The 19,791-nt window shown below is 42.5% G+C and overlaps 1 protein-coding gene across 1 annotated transcript in view; it reads left to right on the top strand.

The window, feature by feature from the left end:
* The window catches only part of TGFB2 (transforming growth factor beta 2), a 66,252-nt gene that overhangs the window by 36,843 nt on the left and 9,618 nt on the right, over window positions 1–19,791 (top strand). The window contains exon 2 of the mRNA XM_075088852.1: window positions 5,872–6,035. Within this exon, the coding sequence (XP_074944953.1) occupies window positions 5,872–6,035 (164 nt within the window). The remainder of the gene's footprint in view (window positions 1–5,871; window positions 6,036–19,791) is intronic.

Raw genomic sequence — 19,791 nt, 5'->3', positions numbered from 1 at the left:
TGTCTTGCATTGTGCTGTAGGTGCACGCATACTTCTGCAAGAAGAGCTGCTCCAGAGCCATTAGGCCTCAGCTGAAAGCCTTATCTACTGTGTCCCCAGCAGTTTTATTCTGACTTTCAGTGCAGTGTCCCTCTTCAGTAGCAAATGGTTGATGACAGAAAAAGGTAATTGCTCACTGGCAGCTTTGTAGGTAAAAACTGGAATATTGGAGCAAGTCTGTTATACTGCTTTTGTACCATCTGATTTGAAGCCTTGTTGCAAGAGGCTGGAAGTGACGTCTGAGCAGAGAGCAATGCGTTACTGTCCAAGAGCACTGATTAGCTAATGGAAGTGCTCATAACTTAATGTCACAGCAGGATAGTTTCAGAGCTAATGGAAAGCTGATGTACCATTGATTTACCTCTGAGGACCAATCCCAGTTACCAAATATAACCTGTAGGCCTCCATATTTTGGTTCACTGTATTTATATATCCTCTTCCATTGTGAAGAGGTGGTTTCCAGCAGGATTCTGCAGTCACGTCAGGGTCAGGAGGGGTGAGCAGAGTAATTATCTGTGGGCTTTGGGAGCCCAGATGCATTAAACAAGTTTCTAATGTCTTGGAGAGACTCCCTCTGGAAAAGAGAAGAGGATTTGTGACCCGAGTGTGCCTGACGGGAAGGACAGGATCCTGCTGGAAAGATGTGCTGTTACAGCTGACGAGCTGCCCATCCTTCCAGCAATCTTGCGCATGCTGCTTCACTTACCACGTCTGGATGTCCTTAAAGGCAGCCTGACCCGGCTCGTGGCAGGGACCCGTATGTTGAGCAGAGAGCAAAATTCACACAGGGGGAAAAATGATGTCATATTAGGCAGGGTGGCTGCTGCTTGTTACAAAACAATGTAGGATTTGCTATCAGTGAGCTGAAATCTAAACAGCCTAAATGGTCCTCATAGTTAGAGGGGTTAGGGAAGCTTGCCAGAGCATGGAAAGCATAACAACTGCATTTAATAACAATCAAGCTCCTCTTATAAATATTTGCATGTGCTGCTTCAAAGCCTACTACATGGTCATTCATGTACTGCAGTTAGAAAGATGGGGGGGGCAGGGGGAAGAGGGCGAGAAGAAAAGGGCACTCCACATTTTGTAGCTGCCGTAATAAAGAATGGGCAAAGCACCAGAAAGAAAAGAAAAAGGAAAAGAAACCCTCCAAAGTTTAATAAACACAAAAGGGAATAAAAATAAATCTTTGGAGCATTTATTACAAGCCCTTGATGGAAGGATTAGATTGAAGCTCTCAGCCTTTCCAGTGTGGGTGTACGTGTGAAGTCGGCCTGTCTGGCCTCTTCCAACAAGAAAAGAAAAGTTGTTTATATTTCCTAACTAGGGCTGTGCATATAATTGATTTTTTTGTTTCAATAACAGAAATGAAAATTTAGAGGGGAAAAAAAGGCCTGTTTGGACACAATTGAATTTAGGTCTTTCTCCTTGCCAGAGCAAAAGCCCAACTCTCAGAAGAGCTGTGTCAAGCAGAGTGTTTTGTTTCTCCTGAAATGTCAGTACATGCAGTACTTGGGAGGAAAGTTGCAGAAATGCAGCATGAAACAAACTCCTTCCATTCCCACTTTCAGTTTAAGGGAGCTTGACCCCATCTCGCTCTCCTCCCAGGAGCGAGGCCTGGGGGTCTATGTGCCGTTTCGGATGGTCAGTCAGAGGATGTGTGCAGTCTCTCCTGTTGACGATGCTGCAACCAGGAGCAGTACTGTAGACTGTTGAGTATTTTGGGATAGGTCTTCTGCACCCCTCGCATTGGTGCTTTTTGGCTCTGTCAGAGCAGGGCTGCTTTCTGTCCTCATTGCTGGTACAGGAGCTTAGAGGATGCTGGATATTGAACAAAGTCAGTCAGAAGCACTGAAACCACAGTGTCCTTACGCACTTAAACACTCACGTACCAGGATATTTTTTTAACCTGGTAATTCAGACTGTCCTGTGTAAAGCAGCTGATGAAGTTTCAAGAAAAAAAACCCGAAAACCCAAAAGAATAAAACAATAAAAAAAGCAAAATTTGTGATGCTCAGTGTTCAGTGGGCTAAAGAGAGGAGGAGGGATGCTGCCTTTTACCTTCTCCAACTGCATTTTGTAACTCTTGTCTCAACTGTACTGTGGTGACTGTGATTATGATTATTACAGCTGGAAGTCTTCAATTTTTTCAGGGTTGAATTAATGAATAATTTGAAGATGATAAAAATGGAATCTTTCATTGCGTTTACTATTCCCTCTCTCCAAAACAAAAGAAATCTCTGTTTTCCTAGCTACAGGAAACATATTGATTTTATTCCACTCATTAATGATAATGGTTCAAAGAATATTTGAGGAGTCTAGTCTGCAGTGGGGTAACTGTGTTTGCAGGCTAACTTGGTCAGAATCATCCTGCATCTACTGGAGTTATTGGGCCAAAACCAGAGGGGAGTCCAGAGGTATCCAACTGAGTCTGAATTGATAGAACTGTCAGGTTAAGGTGGAGTCACAGAGAGAGATAAATTGCAGCATCTGAGATCACTTAAAGGCTAATCCAAAACCTTGTAGGCTCCATAGGATTCTTTCCATTCCCTTAAAGAGAGTGGCAAGTCTCAATTCTCAATCTTTATGTTGATTAATTTTCATGTAAACCCCAATTCTGCAGTCAGCCATTCTTTTTCTGAGGAAGGGTTCCCAGTAGTAAAAAAATCCTTTTTTTTTTCCAGCTGTCCATGAATAATGCCTTTTTCTGAATTGAATTCCTGTGGATACTGTCGTGAATGTTAGAATAAAGAAATGAAATTCCTTACGTGGGTTTTCCCACAATATAAAATTATCTTACAAGAGAGATGAAATTTCCGTAAGACAAGACTTCATTCTTATTCATGGTGGGTGGTCCACGCATGCCTTCCAGTGGAAGGTAAATACTCATTCACTGTGTATACGAATGCACATATGGAAACACAGTAACACGCACAAGAGTATTCCTTCTCTACTTCATATATGACAGAGAGAAAAAAATGTAAATGCAGAGATGGTTCAGGAGAACCTGTTCAGATACATACTCACAGGTCTGTAATATACAGTATCTAAAATACAGAAACTGAAAAGAAAGACTACAAATATAGCACAAGAAATTTCTAGAAATAAGTTAGAAGCTAAACATAAATCAAACTGACAGTTAAATAGGGCTTTTCAATCTGAAATAAAGCCAAGATGGGGAGGGTTTGCCTGTGCCAGGGCAAGTGCTGGCTGCTAGTTTGGCTTGTCCACAGGGAAGGAATGGTAGGTTGATGCCTCAAATAAATGACAGGGAAGGACAACTTACAACTCATCCTGGAAGCATCAGTCTTGTACATATTATTATGCCAAATTATATTCCTAGTAGGATTAGGTTTGGCTGAAGAACAAGTAGTAGTCTCGGAGTTTCCTATAGTTGAAGAGATTATTTCTTTCTTAAGTGAGGATATAATCTCTGAACCAAGTAGCTTTTATAACAATTTGCAAAATGTATCGAAATTAAGGTAATCTTTGCATAAAATTAAGCTTTTGTCAGAAGATGTTCATTTGGTATTTTGAGAGAGACCAGCCCTGATGTGTTGCTCATGGGAGAGAGGAGCAGTTCTGGTGTGGGGTAATTTGCATCCATTTTTCTTTGAGTTCTCACTATAAGATTGTAGCAGTTTTCTCTCAATAAGCCTGGTAGGCAAGAATACTGATCATCATGCTTTGGGGTTTATTTTCAAGTGCTGCAGATGTGAAAGTTTAAGAACCTTTTTTTTGTTTGTTTGTTTCTTTAATTGAATAAGATCATAAGGAAGCTTGGGGCTTCCTGGTCATATTTGTACCTCTTACCCATTTGACCATACTGAGTGTCTGCTTTGGGAGCTACTCTTTCAGAGGATTTTTTAAAGTATTTTGAGAACTTGTCATCTGTCACTTAAAATGCATCTACAGTTGAGGCCAAGATTATTTCTTTATTGTGAAAGATTTTCTCATAGCTAGGATTATTTTTAGGCATTTTTATGCCTGATCATTTAAAAAAGAGATTTTTGGTTCGATTATGTAGAGGAAGCGTGTTTGTGAATTTTGTGAAGAGAGAATAAATTTGCTTTATTCCTCATGTCACTGACTTGTACTTGGTATTTATTCCGTAGTCAGTTTGAACTTCCCACTATTCAAAGAGCTACAATAAATCAGCTATTAAATGTGTAACTGCTAGTGGTGTTGCCTTATGTAGCCGGGAGCTGCTGTGTTGGTCAGAAGTTCTGGTAATAGCAGCCAGTCTAGAAACACTAAATGTTTGGAAGAAGGTCTTCAAGTTATGAATATGTCTTACTGATTAAGGATTTATTCCAATTACGTTTAATCGTTACTAGTTAGAAATAAAGGTGAACGTGCTGGACTTGGCTTCTCCCATCTCTTTATATAGAAATGATAACTTGTGTGTGTTATATCTATTAAGAATTAGGTATCTTCCAGAAGAAGGTACTTTGATTGATTGACAGATGCCTGGATTAATGGCCTGCATATCCGTGTGAGGCAGAGGAGCAGGAGGCATTGCTGGGATTTTGGGCAAGGCCTGGGTCTTTCACAGGCGCTGAACTGCTCACCTCCCAAATCGTCGACGCTGTCATCTCTTGCCATTGAATGACATATCCTGAGCTACGTGACTAGGGGGAAAACTTCGTGTTTTGTAATTATTACCTGAAGTCTTCCTGCTGGCATAGCCCCAGGAAGCCCTGTGAGCTTTGCTTCCTCACCTGAAAATCCTTCCCTGCCCCCCCAAATACAATTTTCCTCTTTCTTTTCCTCCTTTAATCTGCTTCAGTTTTCACACTGTAAGAGAAGAGGAAACCTTTCCCTGGGTTCGAACTGAGATTTTATCAGGGCCTTTGAGTCACTTTGACTGCTCTCTGAGTGCGGCTCTGCAGTCTGAGGGGAGCTTGCCAGGCAGCGGGGCGAGCAGGGTGGTTGGGGCACTGCGCGGGGGTTTCTCTTTGTGCTGCCGGCCAGGATGGGGCGGAAAGGCCTCAGATGGTCACTGAACCCTTTTGGGTAACCTGGCGTGTGCAGAAGTGATCTGCTGTTTAGCCTCAGTCAGGGTTTACAGCTGAGAAGGAGGAAGAGACTGTTTTGGAACTAAACTGGTTTGTTAACACTCTTACTGAAGACTTGAGTCCATTTTTCTGTTTCTTCTGCTTTCCCTGTTGATATATAGTGAGGGGTGGTTATGTGTATGGCTTTTACTGCTTCCAAGTGGTCAAAATCCATGTAGTTCTGTTTATAATATTTACTATCTACTTGCCTTTCCCCTTCCTTTCTTCTTCTTCTTCTTGCCCTTGTCACTATAATCAGAACTAACACTTTGTTCTAATAAAATACTTTAATAACTAAATATGAAACAAAACCTGAAGCTGGCTAACTTATGCTCCATATTCTGGAGGGAAATGGGTTTCAGAGAACATACAGATCAGATGAGTTGCTGTTACTTGTCATCTTAGCAGATGCCTGTGAACTCTGTGCAAGTCTGACAGCATTTGCCAGATACCAACTGCTATGATTTTTTACAATTTATAAGCTTACAGGATTTTCCACCAGTATGTTGAAAGAGGGGAAATTTAAATGCATGACCTGAAATAGAGTTGGAAATAGTTCTTAATTTTTATTAATATGGTATTCCTATAATCAAACACATGTGGGGTTGGTGTTGGGGGTTTTTTATTAAATTGTTAATAATATTAAGTCGGCCATTGGAAACTGAATAATGCTACAGATATGTCCCTTGCTGATGCTGTCTTGTATTACACTGTTCGAAGGAACAATGTATTTTATCATTTAAAAAAATAATAAAATCACACTGCCTTCTTGCAGATGCCATCCCACCGAGCTATTACAGCCTTTACTTCCGAATCGTCAAATTTAATGTCTCAGCGATGGAGAAGAATGCCTCCAACTTGGTGAAGGCTGAGTTCAGGGTCTTCCGCCTGCAGAACTCGAAGGCACGGGTCTCAGAGCAGCGGATAGAGCTGTACCAGGTATGGTGGCTCCTCACATGCATCAGGTTCCCATCTTTCTGCAGCAAACCCACTCTGTACCTGTCTAGCAGGTGGAACAAACTGCGGGGAGAAGCGGTTGAGTCCCATCTTTCCAAAGGAACCTCTTATTTCCTGTGCCTTTCCTAGAAAGGACTTAATTCAAAATCATATAAAGATGAAATGTGTAAACTTTTTCTAGCTCTTCTGCCTCAGGACTCCAAAGTTTCAGTGTATAGCAGTAACTGACAAAGCAAGACATCAAACAAGTCAACCCCAGGACTTCTGTCTCCCAACACCTGGCCTGTACTGTAGTTTACATAGAAGCCAAATTCCTCTCTCTGGCCTGTGTTCAGGAGAAGCCTGTCAACCGTTCCTTGCAGAAATGGCATTGCTAGTAATTGAGTTTCAAAGCTTAGCAGTGTCAGTCCTGGCTTCTGTATAGTAACCCAGGGGTTGTGGCAAGGGAGTGGACAATTCAGGGGTTGAGGAGTGAGGAGGAAAATGAACCCATGATTCTGTCATTCCTGAGTGTTGATAAGATTGATGGCTTTGAAGTTTTAAAAGATTAAATGACATTAAAGTCACTTACATAGAGTCTAGTGTCTGTGCAAATATTGTCTAGAGCATATTTCATGTAAAGCATAGTTCACTTTGCCAGGAAACACAGCAACCAAAAGGGGCTCAGCTCCCAGCAGTTTTATACTGAGTAAACTCACAGTTGTTCCAGCAACCCGGGATTTGTACTGCTGAAAACCCTGCCAGATAGAATACCACCCTGTAAAAGTGTATTGAGCCCCTCTTTGGCTCTGTTCCTCCTGCCCTCATTAGCTATGCCTGAGCACTGCCCTGGGTTTGCAGCACTGTAGACTCCGGTCCAGATCCAGTGGGTGCAAATTTGAGTTAGTCTTCTCTCTCACTTTCAATGTTCACCTTTTCCTGCCTGGTCTGGTCAAGTGCAAGCCAAACTTGGAGCAGGGAGGGAGGAATTTGGGTTCATATGCTTGCTGAAGTAACAGTATAAACCAGCCTCAGAGACCGACAGCATGAAAAGGCGCCCTAGACTGTTCAGACATTGTTTAAACATAGGAGAAGCGTGATTCCCGGTTGAATGTGGTTCAGGTCCACAGGTGGTCACTGGGCACTTGGCTTCACGACTATGACCTGGCTGCCTGCCTTCCTTCCCAAGGACAGGCTGGCAGAAAAGTTGAGTAAATAACATGTCACTTGTTAAAAGAGAAAGCTAGGAGTCTTTAATGAGAGTCGCTGGTGTTGTCTATAAACAGCTGTCAGAGAATTACAGTACGAGTCCTTGTGGTGCCGCCACACCAGCCTGTTGAAACAGTTGTATGTTCTGGCTTGACCTCACTGTTCAGACATCCTAAAAGGAGAAGATGGCATCTCTGGGCTTTCTGTTGTTCTACTTTTGAGAGCTGTTGGTCAGCCACCTGAAAGGAATACAGCTGCGGTTGCCTGAGCTTGGTTCATTGCCTTTCCGTGTTTGAGGAATGTGGGACACAAATGGTTCAGCAGAGGTAGGGAAGAAAGGGCCTTTGATTGGCTGGGATTTTGCCCTGAGATGAGAAACAGCTGGACCTTATTTAAGAGAGCCTGACTCCAGCAAGCCTGTGCCCATGGAAATGACTGACACCTGCATCCAGGACAGGTACTTGGGTCCTTTAGATAAATATATAGCTGGTGAGTAAGGCAGTTTCTTTTTTAGGCTGGGTGGGGTATACTGAGTGAAGTGTTAGGTGAGTAATGAGTGCAGGTTATTGTAGGATTATGTCTTTTCTCCACCAAGTAACAAGCAAGCCAAAGGCAGCAAGCTCTGAGTGTGTGTTTCTGCCAGGCATATTTTAGGCATGTTACTTTGCTCCTTTGCCTGTAGAAAGGCAAGCTGTCTCTGGAGCGTTTCCCTTGCAGAACACCTATTAAAATGATAAAAGCTGCCTGTTAGTTCTTCTCTCTGCTTTACTTCTTACAAGCTCCTGTAGCCTTGTTCTGCTGGTTGTTTCACCCCCTCCACAGTCACATTTATTTCTTGCAATGTTGTATGCAGCTCTCCCCAAAACCTCGTATGGAGGTATTGTCTTAGCTCTGTGATGGCCAGCCTGAACTCCATGGGTTCCTTTCCAGCAGCTCTACTGCAGGAGCATCAGAGTCCCTAAATATGGCTGCATCTAATCTCCATCACAGTGTGTGAGGTTAACATACAGTGTTTAACAGGAAAAGCAAAAGCAGGGAGAAATTGAAGAGGAGGGACCCATGATTGTTATGGGCCCCTTCCAACTTGAAATGTTCTATGATTCTATGATGCATTGTAGGACAGTGCTATAAAAAGCATCCTAAAGCTTAGTATATGAATTTTAGAGATTAGAAGGAAGAAAGTCAAAGGAGCTGAAGGTGAGAAAGGATGGCTAGGAGGCACTGGTGCCACAGTAATGCTAGAGGAGCTTCAGGACTGCGTAATAATAGATTGATAGTGCAGATAGGGGTGTCTAGCAGTGGAGGAAGGTACAAACATAGGAGGTAAAAGGAGAATGAGGAAGATGCTCATTTCAGTGGAAGTGGGAGAGGCAAATGCCTTCTGTAAGAGCTGAAGACTTACTCAGGTATCTTTGCTTCCAGCAAGAAAACCACTCATAGAGCATGAGCCTTACAGAGGAGATTGCTGGTGGAGCTGGCATGTGCAGCTGCTGCCCCTCCTTCGTGCATAAGCACTGCTTCCTGTCTTGTGAGATGCGTGCTGGGCTTGCCAGGGCTGTTGTGCCCAGAAGGAACAATGTGGTTTTTTGTCTTGCATAAGCAACATTTAATTATTAGGGGCTTTTTTTTTCCTCCCACTAAGTTTTGGGTTGCCTAGTGTTTTGCTTTGTTGAGATGTTCTTGATGAGGGCTTTTGAAATTCCTCTCATACCTGCAGTTTCAGTGAGTTGTTGTTCCTGTGTCCCCTCATCTTTCTCAGTCGAGCAGAAAAAGAGGGGTAGAAGTCTTCTGGAGGGTCAGAGCTCTCTTGTTGTGGTTCACTGGGAAAGTGGCTGTCGTTGAACACATGGAAGTCTCCTAACTGCTCTCCAAGAGCTTTCTGATTTAGTCCAGTGGCAGTTTAGTAGTAGTATATATACCACTGGTGCAGAAGGGACAGTGTTACTCTGAAGGACTATTTTAGGAACAGCTAGAGACAGATGTGCAGGGTAATTGGAAAAAATAAGCAAGCAGAACATAAATATTTTGTTTCTCCTCCTGATTCTTTCTTTGTGTGGTCCTCTGACCTTACAGATCTACCCCTTAAAATTAAGTGAAAAAAAAAAAAGGGGGGGGGCAAGACTGCACCTTTTTGGCTAAGCTTTCCTCGGGCTATACTTGGCTCCCTTTTCCAAACCACATCAGAAAAGGACTTTGTGTTTTCCTGCAGCCCTTGTTTGCACTGACTCCGGGAAGGCAGTCTGGGGTTGCTTGGTGTGGCAAGCCAGGGCTGTGGCCCCTTGCTCCCAGAACCCGGCACAGCAGCAGTAGGACCCTGTTTCCACCTCAGAGGCAGGGTTGGAGTAGAGAGCACCCCATCATATTTGCGCTGAGAACAAGTGGATGTGGATCTGTTGGCCAGGTTTGCTGCCCCCTGGGTTTCTCTGGGCGGTAGGTCCTGGAGACTAATTCTCATGGAGATGCCCTGGATGCGTCTGCAAAGCCAGTGGGCGAGTGGTAATCCCCGAGAGCAGAAACAATTTCTTTAATGTCTGTTTTCACACAGAATACTTCTCTTGGTATTTAAGGATTAGTCAGCCACATCTGTGTGTTCCTGTGCAGATGGGAAGTGCAGTGCACATATTAAGTAGTCTTAGGATGGAAAATAATAAAACTCATAGAAGTAGGAATTAAGTTTCTTTTATAAAGTTGGTATAAAAGCTTCTGTCCCTGGCTTAGGTTAAGTAAAGCCACAGAGAATTAAATTCTTTACAGGCACTATCTTTTCTGTTGTTTCTTCTGCCTGAAAGTGAGGGTTAATCTGCTGGTGGTGCTGCTTATCATCAGCACGTTGGAGAGTGGGAAGCCAGAGGGAAGGAAGGAAGGAAGGGAGGGAGGAAGTGGCTGGACCTCAGATGTGACGAGCGCTCTCCCACGCTTCTCCTCCCATCCTTCCACTGCGCTGCCTTCGCTCGATGCACTTTTCAACGTGTACCGAGACTTCAGAAAATACTAAAAGGATAAAGTACTTTTGAGGGAGGAGGAATAATATTGAATAAACAAGTTTTAGCATCCTCCAGTGGCCCTTGCTATGTTTTTAAAGATTTATGCCAAATGCAGGCTTTATTGGAATTTGATCAGATAAAGCTCAGTTTTTATGGGAATGTCTTTGTTCATCAGTTTTCTTGCCTGCTTTGAAGACTTCATCACATCTTTCTTTTATTAAGGTGCTTCTGTATGTATGAATAAAGTCCCTGCACCCTTCAAAAAAAAGCTTGTCTTTTATGAATAAGCATTCCAAAAAAAAAATAGTCACCACCACAAAGCTGGACGAATGGAAACCCTCGCAGGGTGAAAAGTCATCATTCACAGAGCGTTGTGGTATTGTTTTTAAGGTATTTTTATTACGTACAGACGGTCAAACAATAACCAGTAATAATTACTTCCTATGGAAGCAGTGCCATGTTTTGTTAACACATCATAAAGCATCATGAAAAATGCAGCCGAAGAGCTGGTTTTTATCGTCGTTGTTATCCGAGGCTGCTGTAGGTGGGGGTACCTGGGAGGCTGCGGATTGTGGCAGGACGTACCACAGGATGTGTCAGAACGCAGGGCTGGAGCAAATGAACAGCACCAGGTTGAAGCTCAGGGGGGACGTCAGATTGCAATGAAGAATTTGAAGCAAGCAGGAGCAGACCTTTGGCCTTTCTGCATTGAAGAGATCCAAGTTCATGCCGAGGGCTCCTCTGGAGCTTGCTTGGGGTCTAGGAAGAACCGTCTGCCCTCCAGACAGTAGTAATCCCCATTTCTTTAAGGGCCTTTCTCTGTGCTTGGAGGTATGAGGAAGAAGATGCTGTGGAACATATTACCCCATTATGAGTCAGATTTAAATTTAAACCACAGTCAGTCATTCAAATACTTTCAATTCAGACAGTGTTTTGTCTTGTTTTTCAGTTAGGGAATACGTTTAGAGTGAGCTACTATAGATTTGGGCCAAATCTCTGCAGTGCAAATCTGAGGCAATTTACACTGACTGCAGCAGAGCTACTCCAGACTGATCTCCGTATAATCAGGAGCAGAGGGGCCTTGCTCTCTTTTCTTGCCAAAAAGTGCTGTCCCTAATGCCACGGAAGAAAATACCAGGAAGCAGGATTTGTGGCTGTGAGCTGGCACAGGTTGTCTGGCGCTGGTGTCTGTATTACACATATCACCTGGGGCATTTGATTTTAATTGACTGCCGTCACTGTGACCCACACCTAAAGTAGCATATTTGAATCTTACAATTTATGTATTGCTGTCCTGAAACCAGACTCTTGTGATCTGAAAGGTTGCAAGGTTATGTTAAATGGTAAACATACAGTGCTCTTTGAAGTGCCCAACTTGGTATAAAGCGTGGACCTAATAATTTTCTACTCTCCCAACCTCCTCCTCCTTCACCTGCCCCCACAGCAACAGCTCAGGACCAGAGGATGTTAATTAGCAGTACATTTCAGTCAAATTGCTGCTTTCTCCTCATACTAGAATCCTTTTTTTTTTTTTTTTTTTGTTCAAAATACTGTATCCCCTACAAAAAAAGTTCATATGCTGGAGAGCATGTATAGAGTACCTTTGGCAAATAATCTGTGAGCCTGGGTGAAGGGAAGTATTTATTGCTGCATCATATTCACTGTGATTTGAGAGCTTACCTCAGATGCAGCCACCTCTTGCCAGGAACAGAGCGGTCACTGAAGATGACTGAAGTGTATAGTATCCCCATTACCTGCTGGCACGAGCCAGTGTGTACTCCCAGCTTGACAATGCTGTGCGTAGAAATGTGGGGCAGTGAGCTGATAGATGTATTGCCGTTTGCACTGTGTGTACATTATGGGGAGCATAGGAATGCAGGACCCAGGGTCAGAAACCAGCTGCTAGGTTTGGGTTCCTGCTCTTTGGGCTGCAGTCTGGTGGAGTAGCCAAGCCCATGTTACACCGAGACACAAACAATTTTTGACCAAGCACCGCAGCATGGTAGTTACTAAGCTGAGGAACATCAGGTTGGCTTGCTGGCCTTGTGCTAGGGAGCCTGTTGGAGAGGGGACGGTAATATTGCTGTTTTGGGGAGGTGTAGGAAACAATGTGAAGCTTTGTTGGAGAGAAGCCTATATGAAGAAGAATAGATAATAGAAGAAAATGGAGGACAGAGTGGTTTGGGTGGAAGCCTATAGGTGTTGGGAAGAGAAAACCACAAGGAGAATTGTGACTTATGGAGAACAATGCAGGCAAGAGGAGTGACTTGCGGAAGAAGACAGCATCTTAGAAGAAGCAGAAGATAGCAAAGAAAGTTGCATGCCAAAATGTTGCAGTAAAATACATGTACACATGAGATATGGCTGTCAGGGACAGGACAGAGGAAATGGAAGGGCTTGGGAGACCTGTGTGTAAAGGGGAGATGAACACAGGAGTACCCTGCAGGATCTAGGGGATTTGGCTAGAAGACAGGAGAACCCACTCTGTTTTTGTTGACTTTGGCCCCTCTTTGTTGGTGTTTTAATAAAACATAGTGTGCCTCTGGCAAGTTAAAGCTAAATGCTAGATAAGTTTACAGGACTTTTTTGTTTTGCTTCATTTTATATAAAATCTTTCTTTGGAGCTATCTTATAATCTCCTGAACGGCAGGAAATTACACTCAATATTTCAGAATATTCTAGGAGAAGGACCCCAGACCCTCCGTTCTTGTTTATTGCTTTGTACAATGCAGAGTCTTCCTGCCTGCTTAAGCATAAATCAGACTGAACGGCCTCAGGGATGTATCCCCAACTTACACTGCACGTGTATCTTCAGTAGCAGGAGGAAGGCCCTACTTGGGGAACAAATGGAGAGGAAATCCCTTCTCAGGATCCATTCTCTTCCTGGAGCTCATCCCCTCACCACAGGGCGATGCAGTGAGTCAGTCGCAGTGATTCCATGACATGCTTGGCTTCCCCTCCCTTTTTGACCTGCTTTAGCCACTTATCTGTTTAGCCCCCTCACACTTCACCTTCTTTTACCTTTAAGCAAGTAGCAGCCAACACTGTAAGAGAATCCTATGCAGCTGTAGCCCATCCAGATATAAAAGGGGTTAGGTTATGTGTGCAATATGTTCTTTTTATTTGCAAGTTTGCCTGAAGAACGTGTCTGGCAAGTTCTGAGCAGATGGATCAGAGAGCTATGGGGTTTTTTTAAAACTTTGGCAAGTACTCTATACCTTTGTATTTTGGCAGGAACTCTGCATCTCATATACTAGTCTCTGAAGATTCTGCCCTCGGTTTGAGCCTGATCCGGAGACCGTTGCAAGTAATGGAAAGACTTCCATTGATAAGCAGGGGGGCTGTAAAGGCCTTTTAACTCTAGCACTGAAGGCAGAGTCTGAATTATTGTCTTGCAGAAGTGGTTGCAGGAAGAGCTTGAAAATTTGCACTGCGAATTTTTGAAAAAATACACAGTGTCCTGCACTAGTGGTGATAAGAAGAAGCTAAGATTTTGATAGCCAGTAGATTTCCAGTTATCTGGCAAAAGGTACTTTATGGAGGCTTTGCACTTTACAACATATGTTTCCACATATAATGAGCAAGAAACTGGAGAGGTTTGCAACAGAATTAAGGGTTTGCTTATCCTTGTGTCCAAGATAGGATCAAAGATCTCAAACTCAACCAGGGAGTGAGAAAGGATGGAGAATTTTCATGGTCATTTTTTAACTTTAAGCTTCAGAAGGGGCTGGTTGAAGTCCCTGAGAGCTGTCAGAGGGGACCTTTGAAATCTGGAACCAGGCAGTGAGTGAATCTTTCAGTAGGGTGAACAGTACGTAAGAATTTGGAAACCACAAGCATACGCAGACCACCTTGGGAATCTGGTTATTCCACTGCAGAGGCTTAGGCTGGAGTCCCCTGCAGTTTTCTTCTAGTGCAGAAGAGATTATCCTAAACAGCTGTTTTCAGCCATGATGTTGTGCATAGGTGAACTTATCTCTGCTCTGATGTTAACCAACATTAGCACATCATTTACCACTGGATCTCATTGTTTGGGCTTATTTACTTGTCAGGTTATTTCCATTATTTTAAAAGGCCCTCGAAGTTCCAATGGAAACCATGGATAATGACTGATAAGTAAGAGAAAGATTAGTGAGCCTGCCAAGATGTTGTAATATACAAGAACATCACAGGAGTCTGAAATGACAGAGAAGAGGGGGGAAGGAAGGAAGTTACCAGGGAGCCAACAGCATCTGGAGGGAGGAGATCAGACAATGCAGAATAAATGGAGAGGAAAAACAGATTAATAGCAGGTTTTCACAAGATAATGCCATATTTACTGCTGTTCAGTGATTGCAGAACCCACGCTGGCTGACAGCAGTGACCATCCCAAGTTCCAGGGCAAGGCAGCAGACAGGATAGATATTTTTAAGTGGCCATATGATCTTATTATTATGTTTTGAAACTTCATCGACTTGTTTTAAGAAACTGTAAGTTGTCAAAAATATTTCCTAACAGTTGGTGACTATAATTCTCAAACCCAGCTATAAAATGCCCTTGTTGTTGCTAAAGCATGGCCTTTGATGTGTGCCTAGGGTTTTCTTGGCTGCAGCAGATGTATGCCATTGATGCATCAGCCTGTGTACCATCACTGCTGAACCACATTCAGTTTTTTGTTTGTTTGTTTGCTTGCTGGGGAGGTGATGAATTTATTAGCCTAAACTATTCCACTGTAAATTAAACTTAATTGTGATTTTCCTATTCTTCTGCATCTGATTGTGGTAACTATAGAAGACTAGAAGTAGTTATTGGCCAGACCATCAAATCTGAAATAAACTGAGCAAGCTGCTGTACTGGAGCTCTAGTTATTTGAAAGAACCAGTGTGTCTTTCTGTCAAATTTTTTCCTTTTATGTGTGTAATGAGTCATGAAGACAGGCTGTTCTGGCATCTGCTTTCAGTGGTTATTGTCTAGAATACATACACTAATGTGTTCATTCAGTTGTCCCCTGCTTTAGCTGCCTATATATTTGAGAAGGGGAGTAGGCAAAGGAAAATTTGAGCAAAATAATTATGTTTCTATTAACAGTCTTGGATTTTGTGGGTGTTTGGTTTTGTTTTTGAACCAGTATAATTACACTGACACTGAGTGCTGCTGTGTTGCTTACATCAGCCACTGATAAGCCCCATTTTTTACAGAAGCCATGTTTCTGCTAATTTAGCGAACATTTTGCTTTGTTTGTTACCATGAATTATATAGTGTTCTCAGTGTGCTTTATGAAATACAGGCTAAGACAATCCATGTCCTTATTTTTCTACTCAGAGCTGTGTGATAGTTACTTGAGAGTATAAACGTGTGTGTATAAGTAGTTTCATCCTCCAGTATTTTAATGAAAATTTCAGATACTTGATACTTAATTTTTTAAGAAATATATCAGTTAACGATGTCCAGTTGATCTGAAAAATAAGCCTAGCAGGTGGCAAAAGTAATTTAGGGATCAGTATTTTCTAGAAACTGGCTTGTCATTCTTCTGAAACCAGATTGGGACAAAACTAAATCTTTTAACTGCTGAATGCCCTGGTCATGATGATTTGGGATACTCTTCCAAGATAACATCGTGGTCCGGCCTCCTCTAGTGGATGAGGATCATAGACGAATCCCAGCCAGCAGAGCAGAGGATCTCCCCTGAAGACTAAGCAGAGTGCCTGTGCAGAACCAGTGAAGAGTAGATTTCAGTGGGATTTATAAAATACCAGAAAACTGGCAGGCCAGATGAGGGTGGCATGTGAGTGCTGTCATTACTGAAATCCACAACTGGGCTTCCTAAACATGTGTAGCTGTACAAGCAGGAGCAATGCTTTGTTTGCATCTGGCTGTTCCATGAGCCCTTTCCTGCAATTAACTGCATTATTCATATATTCACATGTTTGTTTTGCCTTGATCTGCTGACAGTAGCTGCATGTATGTGATATCTAGAGATCCTTCATGGGTATTTGTAAGATAATTTTTTCCCCAAGTGTTTTTAAGAAGGGTCAGAATAGAAAAAAAAACGATGAGGGGAAGGTGAACAGTGCCCATGGAAAAAGATAACTAGAAGGCAAGGCTTAAGAGTACAAGATAATTTGTCAAGAAGAGATTAGCAAGCACTTTGGCTAACTGTTGGATTTCCTGTGAAAGGGAGGAATCCCGTAGAAAAAGAGGGTAGACAAAACCAAGTTGTTCTTACAATGTAGAGCTTTGCTACCGAATGAAAATCACTCTGCATTCTGGCCTAGAAGTCTTCTGGATAACCTTAACTGAATACCTATTCAGCTCATCCCCATATAGTTTGATCATATGTGTATATTCCCTGTGTAATCCTTTATGTTAGAAAAGGCAGCGTTGCATTATCACTCTGTTGAAAACGAGGCCAAATAAACAGATACACCTGGAAGAACATTCGCATGTTCAGAAGCTACAGGGATTTTGCACAACCTGGATTTTGAGTTTGTTGATTTTGAGCTTTCACTCATGCATGTGTGAAGGTGTGCATGCTCACACCTGTATGTGTGCAGTTGTTGTGCATCATCAGCTACTTGTGCATGCAGGTGTTTAAATGTGTCACTCATAAGCAAGGGAGGTGAGGTTGTGTGTGTGGAAACTGTCTCCTGCTCATGCAAGTGATTGAATCTGTCATCTCTACATGCAGGTGGTGATGCACAGTACTCCCCCCACCCCGAAAGCACTACCCATCCACATCATGACCCATAGGCACACCATTAAGGCACACCCTTTTAAGAGGCAATGTTGGGACAAGGTGCCAGAAGGAAATGAGAAAGGATTAAAGAAGTTTAACTCAGTCTTCCTTCTTTCCTGTGGGTCTTTTCCCCCTTGTCTTCTGTTAATATTTTTAGTGCACTGAAAAGTCTTTTGCACAAAGGAGTGCTTTTTAGGCCTTCATTTAGCTCCTGTAGATACAAGTTGTGCAGCAACATTTCTGATAACAGTGTTTGATGTGGTTGCAATGAGCTAAGCATAAAGGTAAGGCAGTGTTTATAGGCAAGGCAAGACAATGTTTATAGGTAAAGATATCTCTTCTAAGACCAATCACTGTAGTTGGAAGAAGTAGACAAGCTTTCAAGCACAAAAGCTGCAAGGCACATAAAAGGGTTTTCTTCTTTTTTATAACTAAAGTAGTGGATCTAGTAGGAAGAAAGTATGGGAAATACTGAAAGGGAAGTTTTTCAATGGGAATATAGGCTTGAGGGTGTATTGGAAGAAAAAGGTGTGTTCCTGATGGTGGAGGTAAGACCAGAAAAGTAGTGCAAAGTACAAAGAAGCAAGCCAAAGGGGGAAAATGGAAGAGAAAACCCTAAAATGCTTATTTCCTGTTATAATTTCTGGAAGACTCGTTTGGAGAATGTATTGTAGCTGTAAAAAAAATCTGATGGGCTCCTACAAAGAGGCTACTTTGTTTATCACTATGTAGACTGCTATTGCTTCAGTGTAGCTGGAAACATAGAATGCAGTGTAGGAAAAGAAGTGAGGAGTTCTTCACTGGGTTATTTTGTGGGAGGAAATAGACTCTGAAGATTCAGCCTAGGATTTTATGATCCATTAGCTTTCCACACTTGCAACGATGTAACAGAAAAAGAAGAAAAAAATGGAAATGGTGAGACTAGAAGATCATTCTTGCTTACAAGCAATCAGGTTGTTAAGATCATACCTCACCCTAACACTATAAAGATACTTAGCCAGCTGAGGAGGAGGTTGAAACAGACATGCTAATTTCACTAAGTATGGCACTCATCACACATAACAGCCTTTTGCTTAAGAGCCACTAGCACCTGTTTAACCCATGATGTCAGTTGTGGAAATTATGCCATACTTAGTTTGTGACTTTTTAGCTCATTCTTAATCATTTTCTTCCTGAACATGCAGCATAAACACGGAGAGAAGCCTTACTTTCAGATATCAGAGATACCATACTATGGATAATATCTGGCTCTTTTAAGCCACAGCGTTCATCCCGTCCCACAGCATCCTAGAGTTTTGAAACCTGCAAACACTTTTCTTGTCATTCGGTTCATCAGTGAGGATGGATGTTCTTTGTACCGTGGGACATGTGAAGTGATGATTTCCTGTACTTTTACAAATGCCTTTCATGCCAGGTACACACTGCCAGCCCTCAACTTTGTCTTTTGGTAGCAATGGGATTGGGATAAAGACATCTTATATTGGTTACTAAGGCACAGCTGAGTCTACAGAACACATCTAAGACCAATTATAGTTAACATCAGGAGATTGCTTTTGGCACATTACTTACTTTTAGATCCTTACATTGCTGCCAAAACTGAGGTATGCAGTTTCTGGAGTCCTTGGAAAGATATGACTGTGCAGAAAGGAAGAGAAATGAGCCAAGTTCTTGTGTCCCATTTGCCTCACGCACCCCCCTGCCCCAACACATCTTTGCAGAATGACAGCTGCATTACGTCCTCAGAAACACTTGAGTTGACCTGATAAAGACCAAAGAGAAGGCAAAGTTATATTTGTACTTCTCTGGGACTTTCCCAGCATTGATTACTGATTCTCTCATCCCTCTGGCACTTCTGAGCAATGGTAGTCCCCTTGCTGCTGCCAGACTCTCTGTAAACAGTTGTTCAAACAGTTTGTTTGAAGGTTGCCTCATAAAAACGCAATGTTCAATGTTTGAGTGCCTTCAGTTTCTACTGGAGAACTCAGCATCGCCTACTAGGGGCACTTAGTAATTTTCTGGACTTGGACCAACATCTTCTTATGTCTTTTTGCTAAATGTGTTGATCGGAAAGAAGGCAAAGAGCTTGTCATGCTGCTGTTCTTTTCATAAGACAAATGTTATTCTGGGAGCTGCACTGTTGGCCTTTGAGAGGTCCAGTACTCCCTTGAAATAAACAGGGAGACTCTACATGTTGGACAGAATCTGGCCTTTTCAAGCCTGCTTTTCTGTTTAATTATGAGAAGCCTAATTTTATCACGATGACATAATTCACACCTCTTTTGAAATATTTTTCTTTACATGTATTATGCAGTTTCACCATTGTTTTATTCCAGCAGCATTTGCTAGGTGTCAGGTTGGTCTGGGCTGAGAAAATAGGAGGAAACAATGAGACATTGTCAGTTACTCATTTGGAGATGGGCTTGGATGGTTAAAGAGAGGAAGAAACCAAAACAATATATGAAGTTGCACAGCTGGTATGCCAAAAGTCACAAAGTGTAATGTTGCCTGACATTCCAGCTTCCTGCATCGCAAAACTATCAACAGAGTAATAACCAGGAAACCAGAAACCTGTTAGCAGCCAAAAGCCCGGTTGTTTTCATCCTAGGGTTAGGGTAGATAATAGCAGGCTATGCTTCTGTGTGGGAAGGCACTCACTGAATTGTTTAGATAGGAGGAAAGGAAGAGGCTGGGTTTCAGGTATTTTCTTATTGCATGCTCAGTAGCTAGCTTTGCTGAAACTTTTGACATAAATACAAATACAGCTGGCATCAAAGCTTGGATGGAAGTGGTATCGCCTGTTGCACAAATCCATGTGTGGCCACGATTCACACCACGCTGTCGCTGCATGCCC

Source organism: Phalacrocorax aristotelis, chromosome 3 (genome assembly GCF_949628215.1).
Source record: "Phalacrocorax aristotelis chromosome 3, bGulAri2.1, whole genome shotgun sequence".
In the NCBI taxonomy this organism is placed as follows: Eukaryota; Metazoa; Chordata; class Aves; order Suliformes; family Phalacrocoracidae; genus Phalacrocorax; species Phalacrocorax aristotelis.
The sequence above is the reverse complement of the archived record's forward strand: the minus strand, read 5'-3'. Positions and strand labels throughout refer to the sequence as shown.